Genomic DNA, 7,097 nt, shown 5'->3' with positions numbered 1-7,097 from the left:
AAGCAACAAAGTCTAAGCGGTAGAAGTTATAGCACTATTTCGGAGATCACCACATCTCCTCATCAGACTTCTTTTTTCTAGACTTCAAATTTTCCTAATAAACAATCGTGATACAAAGCTCAATAAAAATAATAAAAATTTTAACCATATGTTTTGTGATCATATGTTTTCGTGTTGGATAATTTTTGCTGAGTAAAATTTTGCCAGTACAAAATGAACGCTCCTCTTGCAACAAAATGAACGCTAGCTCTCTCAATTTTTGTGTGTTGGATAATTTCTTGTCGTTATCGAACGCCATCCATTCAAAATTTGGAAAAAATTTGGACTTGTCGAACGCAACTATAGTAAAAAGTAAACGAACAGGAACGAAACCGGAAGAAGAAGACACACCAGCTGACTTTGTTTATGTTTTATTTGTAAACAAACTGAAATTTATGTTGCCTCCATAGAGAAAAAAGGAAAGTGAACGTTCAATGTTCGCCAGGAACATTTCTAGAAGTAAAAACTGGTTCGCGCTATCATAAAGTTACATAGCAGGCATCCAAAAAGCATATAAATACCAAAACTCGGAAAATGCAATTTTGTTTATTTACAAAAATTGCAACCATATGTTTTGTGATCATATGTTTTCGTGTTGGATAATTTTTGCTGACTAAAATTTTGCCAGTACAAAATGGACGCTTCTCTTGCATCAAAATGAGCGCTTGCTCTCTCAATTTTTGTATGTTGGATAATTTTTTGTCGTTATCGAACGCCATCCAGTAAAAATTTGGAAAACTATTACAAATTTTTGACTTGTCGAACGCACCTTATATTAAGGGCCGTAAACTTATCTACTTTAAACTATAGTAGTATAAAAACGTAAGGAACATACAATACATATATGTATATATATCAGTAATTTTTAGTTTAAAAATTCATCTCTTACATAAATGAACAAAAAATTTGAGATCAAATTAAGCATATGGGCAAATCTAAAAAACAGGTAACCTTTGTGTTGTTTAGGTTATTTTCACTATTGTAAACTAAATCAAGCTGGTTACTTTTGGATATAATTCATTGACGTATACTTGACGCCTCAGAAAAAATATGGATCAATTTGCTGCTATAGGTGTTTAAATTAAAAAAAAATTATAATGAAAACAGGTGAATTTTTTATGTAATTTTGAAGAGCTTCACAATTAATTATGTCATAACTTTTGAAGCACGCCATATTCTGATTTGAAATTAAATGGGCATTTAGCACTTATGTGTACACTTCATATGTAGTAGGTGAGAAAAGTGTGCAGTAAAAAATAACGAAATGGCAAGTAACTCAAAGTCTGTAACTCCACATTTCACAATTTTCAAAATTTTCGGTTTATCGCGTATAGGTTTTGAAGCATTTAAATTTAAGCTCTTTTTAAGTATGTATTGTATTCTGCAAACAATTACGAATAATTTGATACCTTAGCAAGAGGTGTACTTTCAGAATAAACTAGCTTTTAAAGATAAAATATTCTGCGATCTTGAGCGTAATTTTTATTTCAAAAACACTTAATTGAAGGCGCATTTGGAAAATACGTCGAAACGATCTAAATCTTTCTATAACTGCTAGTCCTTATAAAATTACATATACCTGTAAAGTGCTTCAAAAAAATTTTCTCTAGAAGTGTGTAAAAACCCTGATTTACTACTTTTAATGATGCTCTTTCTTTTAGTCAGAATATTTCGAGAGTGGTATCAAAGCAACTTTTTTCGACAAATATTCGGATAGTTGCTCTTACTTAATTGAAGCCCTTTTAAATTCAATGGCGTCCTCAGTTTTTTATTTTGAAAGTGTACCTATATTTTAGATTTGCCCATATACAAGTTTTTCATGCCAAGTATGAATAAATTCTAAAAAGGGCTAAAAAAAGGGCTAGGGGCAATTTTAAATTTATGTGGCCAAAAAGAGTATGTGGTAGCAAAATCTATCCTGCCAGCCAAAAGTAGTGAAAAGTCTGGTGAAATCTGGCGGGTTTCATTCACTTCAAAACTGGTGAAAACTCTGGTGAGTTTTGTATGGGCGGTGCAAATTTTCACCAGTTCCCCCCTGTACGTGTGAGCCTTGCATCACTGTCGCACTCATTCAGATCCTTCGTAAGGAAAACATATAGCTGCACTTGTCTAGCATTGCCCACTTCAGCTAGCACAGGGTTGCATGTTCTTCACAGCGAATTCAAAAAAACCTTAAAATCTTTAAATAAAAAATCTTAAAATTTTTTATTTTTTTTTGTAAAATTTATTTTTCAAAATGCATTGTTAACCTAATATACATATTTAGTAATCAATATAATGAATAAAAATTACAATTAACATTAATAATAAAGATATTTTTACATACATATGTGGTAGCCTAATTGCTTCCCAATAGACATTGGGCTCGGTTAACAATTCGAAAATGATTGGAAAACTAATCTTTTTTTCAAGTCTCACCTTCGATAATGAATGTGGAAATAGGTTACTATTCGATTCGAGAACTAGGCTATTCTCCAGCAAAACGGAATCTTCGTTATCCAATGTATTTTACCTTCATTATGAATTCGAAATCCAGCCCATTATCGAAGGGAAATTTTAATGAGAGAGAGTGATTGTCTTATATTGATCCTTTGAGATCCTTGAGAATGAGCTGGATTTCGAATTCATAACGAAGGTAAAATACGTTGGATAACGAAGGTTCCGTTTTGCTGGAGAACGGCCTAGTTCTCGAATCGAATACTAACATATTTCCACATTCATTATCGGAGGTTGGACTAGAAAAAAGAGATTCGTTTTCCAATCATTTACCAATTTGTAACCAAGCCTAATAAATATTGGTTATACATTTTTGTTTTTGAAAAAAGGAAAGTATATTTGATTAACGTTTAAGTATAGTTACTTTTTTTTAGAACATTTTGTAATTTTTTTATTAGAATAAAGTATACTTAATTAAAAAACAAATTAATTAAATTAAGAGATCATCCTCAGGATGTTATTTAAGTACATAAAAGAAAAATACTTATTCTAACTATTAGCTATCTAGTTTTATTATTTTCTTGATAAAGCGTCTTTTTTTATACGGGTTTGGGCTTGCTGGAAAAAATGTAATTGAAATCCGCTCGAACTCTGCGTCAACATTCATTTGTTGTCGTTGAGGTTGCATTAGCATGCTTACAATTTCACTGCATTCACGTCTAATTTTTTTTTGAAAATTTTCATTTTATATAAAGTATATTATTATCTAAATTGCTAGTTACCAATTTTTATTTTCCCGAAAACAAACGCGCGACCCGCTTTAGTTGAAAAAATGAAACTTTATAATAAACATAAAAGTCCCAAAAGCATTAAAATACGCAACTTTCTCTCTTGTTACTATGGTTCTTATTTTATTTTCGAACCAATTTCGAGTGTATTTCTATGAACGTTGGAAATTTAACGTTGGTTATGAGTTCGTTCTCAGTTTGATATGCATATTGGATATCGAAGGTCATTATCGAACGTTCGCCACAATGTTTATTGGGTTATTATTACTACTGCTCCTTTGCATATAGCTGTTTTCAAAAGTTGCAAAATTTCTATAAAATAGGTAATCGATTCTAACAATATTACAATCAAAAGAAAAGTAATCGATTTACCTTTCTTTTAATATATATTAACAGTTCCAAATCATTTGTAATGGTTCACAAAATATCAGTTTCGTTACAACTTTGCAAAGTTTGACGACTTTTTCACTTCTTACATATAGATGTTATCAAAAGTTGCAAAATTTCTATAAAATAGTTAATAAATTTTAACAATATTACAATCAAAAGAAATGTAATCAATTTACCTTTCTTTTAATATATATTGTATTAACAGTTGCAAATCATTTGTAATGGTTCACAACAAATTGGTTTCGTTAAAACTTGGCAAAATTTGACGACTTTTTCACTTCTTACATATAGATGTTTTCGAAAGTTGCAAAATTTCTATAAAATAGTTAATCAATTTTAACAATATTACAATCAAAAGAAAGGTAATCGATTTACCTTTTAATATACAGCGTGGCGACGAATAACTGTTACCCAGGTTTTTTTGAGAAATAGAAGAGTCCTTTATAGATTTTGCGAAAAAAGTATGTTATTGTTAATTTTCCACAGATTTTACTTTAGTTGTATTAATTAGTTTTTAAATTTTAATCCTTATTTACATTTGCCAGCAGTGTAAACTTTGAGAGAAAAGTTCATTTGGCACGCAGGTCCTCGTCAGTTAATTTGTTCCATATCTTCTGTAACCATAGGCTAATTTTCTCCATTTTGAGTCCCTTATACTCCCTCTTCTGTCCAAAATAAGGCCTCATACTCAAAAATCTAATAGACTCGGGACTGGTGACTAGGACGGCCATTCATTCGACCAACCTTATACAGTTTTTTTTCTTTTTTGTACTTTTTTTATACAAAGCCTAAGAAAAAATACACCTGAAAAAGACTTGCGTGCCAAATGAACTTTTCTCTCAAAGTTTGCACTGCTGGCAAATGTAGATAAGGATTAAAATTTAAAAACTAACTAATACAGCTAAAGTAAAATCTGTGGAAAATTAACAATAAAATACTTTTTTCGCAAAATTTATAAAGGACCCTTTTATTTCTCAAAAAAAACTGGGTAACAGTTATTCGTCGCCACGCTGTATATTAACAGTTACAAATCATTTATACTGGTTCACAAAAATCAGTTTCAATACAAGTTTGCAAAATTTGATTGCGTTTTTTCGACTTATATATAGACGTTTTCAAAAGTTGCAAATAAAAAAGTTAAGCGATTTTAACAATATTATAATAAATATAAAAGAAAGGTAATCGATTTATTATTTGTTGTGGCCCCGATAGTATTTGCACTTCTTGTATCGAAATCACGTCTGCTTGTTGCTTTGTTTGCAATTTTTATGAAGATTGTTTTATAATTTAATGTGCTTGCTCTAGTTGCTGCATTTGTACTTCCTCCAAGCAATGCTCCTGCGACAGTGACCTTTTTGCTGCTGCTCTTGTTTGCTTTGTTGATTAATATTTTCGCTAAATTCCGTTCGTTTCTGAAGTGTGTTCATTCGATTTTTGACTTTGACTATCTGTAGGTGCTAGCGGCCAGTTGCATAAATTACTTATATCCATGGAGGTGCTCGAGAATAACACATTGACATCATGTGTAACCAAATTTTCGGAATTCGATAGTGGCGCTTGTAGCGTTATGTCTTGTGACTGGCATGAAGCAGCAGAAGAGTCTAAAACAACTATCTCATCTGGTGCTTGCACTCATTCGCAATTTTCCTCATCCTCAGCTAGATTAAATTGCAATTTGTTGAGAGGCACAAGTTTTTCTTGTTTGATGATTTCGCATGGCAGAAAAGTAGTAGCGGATAGAGAAATGAATAAGTGAAACTGGATTTTCGTATGTTAAACTTACAAATATGAATTTGAAACTTACGATTTTCAAAGTTTACTGGCTCGTTGCGGGTAGTTGCTTGCAATCCGAAATTTAAATGTTCTCCAAGAAGTCTCTCTGAAAAAAATTTAAAAAAAGTTAAGGTAAAAAAAATTACATAACATAGGAGAGCCTAACATAACGTAACATAGTATAGCAAAGCACAACATAACGTAACATACCATAAGAGAACATACATAATAGATCATAACATAACTTGTTATGAAATAGAATAAAATAAGTATCAATCGCCCCTAAAATCATTTTGAGTAAAATAAAATAAAAAACGAATAAAACTTATTAAAACTCTATCCCTCTCTCCACTTACGTGAGGTTTGAATTCCTGTCGCAAAAGTTCTAGGCATCTTGCAATCCGAAGCCACAGCTAGTTCATCACCTCTGCTTACAACTTCGGTAGTTACATTAGTTGTGCTGGTTTCCTGTACCTGCTCTACGGCGTGCAACCCAACTGATTTTTCAAAAATAGAACTTTCATTATTTTCTGGCGGCGTGCTTTGCTCGTTCGTTATGCATCTCATTACTTTAGTTAAAATATACCAGTACTGCGATAGTAGTCCCAAATGACTATATGGTCATAATTTGTTGTCGAAATTAAATTTCGCCAATGGATTAATTTCGGTGAAATATACTGTAAACCGATTTGAGGCAGTGCAACGTCCTTTGATTTATGGTACTGAAAGACATCTGATAGACGCATATAAAGATTAATGGGCCATACTTGAGGGGATTTTATTGTGTGCTCATAGCACCGCTTTAATATTTCTACATCTTCATAAATCTCTGCTGCTTCGTATATACGCGTATATTATTTGAACTCTGGGAAAGACATATTTAGAATACTGGCAATTACCCTGCGTTTGACCCCTGTGATAGTGTAGGAGATAAGGAAGCGTACATTACTGAAATAAAGTTACATCTTACAGAATTATTACTCATTTATTTTATAATGGACACTTTCCTTACATTTTCAACTGTTGCAAAATACAGATCTATTGCTTGCTGTACGCGTGCTTGCTGCGCACTATTCATATTCTGACCTAAAACTCCCTGTGCTCCGTCAATGTTAACTACAAAGATTTTAGTTATTGCAGAAATTATTAAATATTCAAACCATTATCATACATTTTCAGCATCAGTAACGCATGGCTGTGCGGTCGTGGCGCCATTGGTCATTACAATATTTTGGTCTGAGACTGTTTCTGCTACCAATGCCGCTATTGCAGTTTCTGTTCTTGCACTCTTTTACAACGCAACTTCTTTCCTGCTTAATGACTTCAATTTCTTCAATCGATATTGCTTGGTGCTTGGTCATGATGGGCAAGCCGGCAACCTTATTGATCTCTAAAATTCCTGAATTTTTTTTATTCCATTTTGTTACGTATGTACATATCGTCGCCTCAGAAAACGGATGACGAATGTGCAAAATCACGATTTTGGGATTTTGATGCAGATTTACTAAGTTGGACATGCTCTTTCGATTTCTGCAATCCATTTTTTTANTGGTCATGATGGGCAAGCCGGCAACCTTATTGATCTCTAAAATTCCTGAATTTTTTTTATTCCATTTTGTTACGTATGTACATATCGTCGCCTCAGAAAACGGATGACGAATGTGCAAAATC

At 32.4% G+C, this 7,097-nt stretch overlaps 1 protein-coding gene across 1 annotated transcript in view; it reads right to left on the bottom strand.

Moving 5' to 3' along the window:
* Positions 1 to 6,829, bottom strand: part of LOC108373045 (uncharacterized) — a 10,690-nt gene extending 3,861 nt beyond the window's left edge. Inside the window, exons 1-3 of the mRNA XM_017628888.1 lie at positions 6,439 to 6,829; positions 5,783 to 6,374; positions 5,437 to 5,532 (exon numbers count right to left, since the gene is read on the bottom strand). Coding sequence (XP_017484377.1) covers positions 5,437 to 5,532; positions 5,783 to 5,993 — 307 coding nt within the window. The 5' untranslated portion in view covers positions 5,994 to 6,374; positions 6,439 to 6,829. The remainder of the gene's footprint in view (positions 1 to 5,436; positions 5,533 to 5,782; positions 6,375 to 6,438) is intronic.
* Between the last annotated feature and the right edge of the window lie 268 nt (positions 6,830 to 7,097).

The sequence above is a fragment of the Rhagoletis zephyria genome, unplaced genomic scaffold (assembly GCF_001687245.7).
Source record: "Rhagoletis zephyria isolate East Lansing unplaced genomic scaffold, Rhagoletis_zephyria_1.1 Rzeph_scaffold_06305, whole genome shotgun sequence".
In the NCBI taxonomy this organism is placed as follows: Eukaryota; Metazoa; Arthropoda; class Insecta; order Diptera; family Tephritidae; genus Rhagoletis; species Rhagoletis zephyria.
The sequence above is the reverse complement of the archived record's forward strand: the minus strand, read 5'-3'. Positions and strand labels throughout refer to the sequence as shown.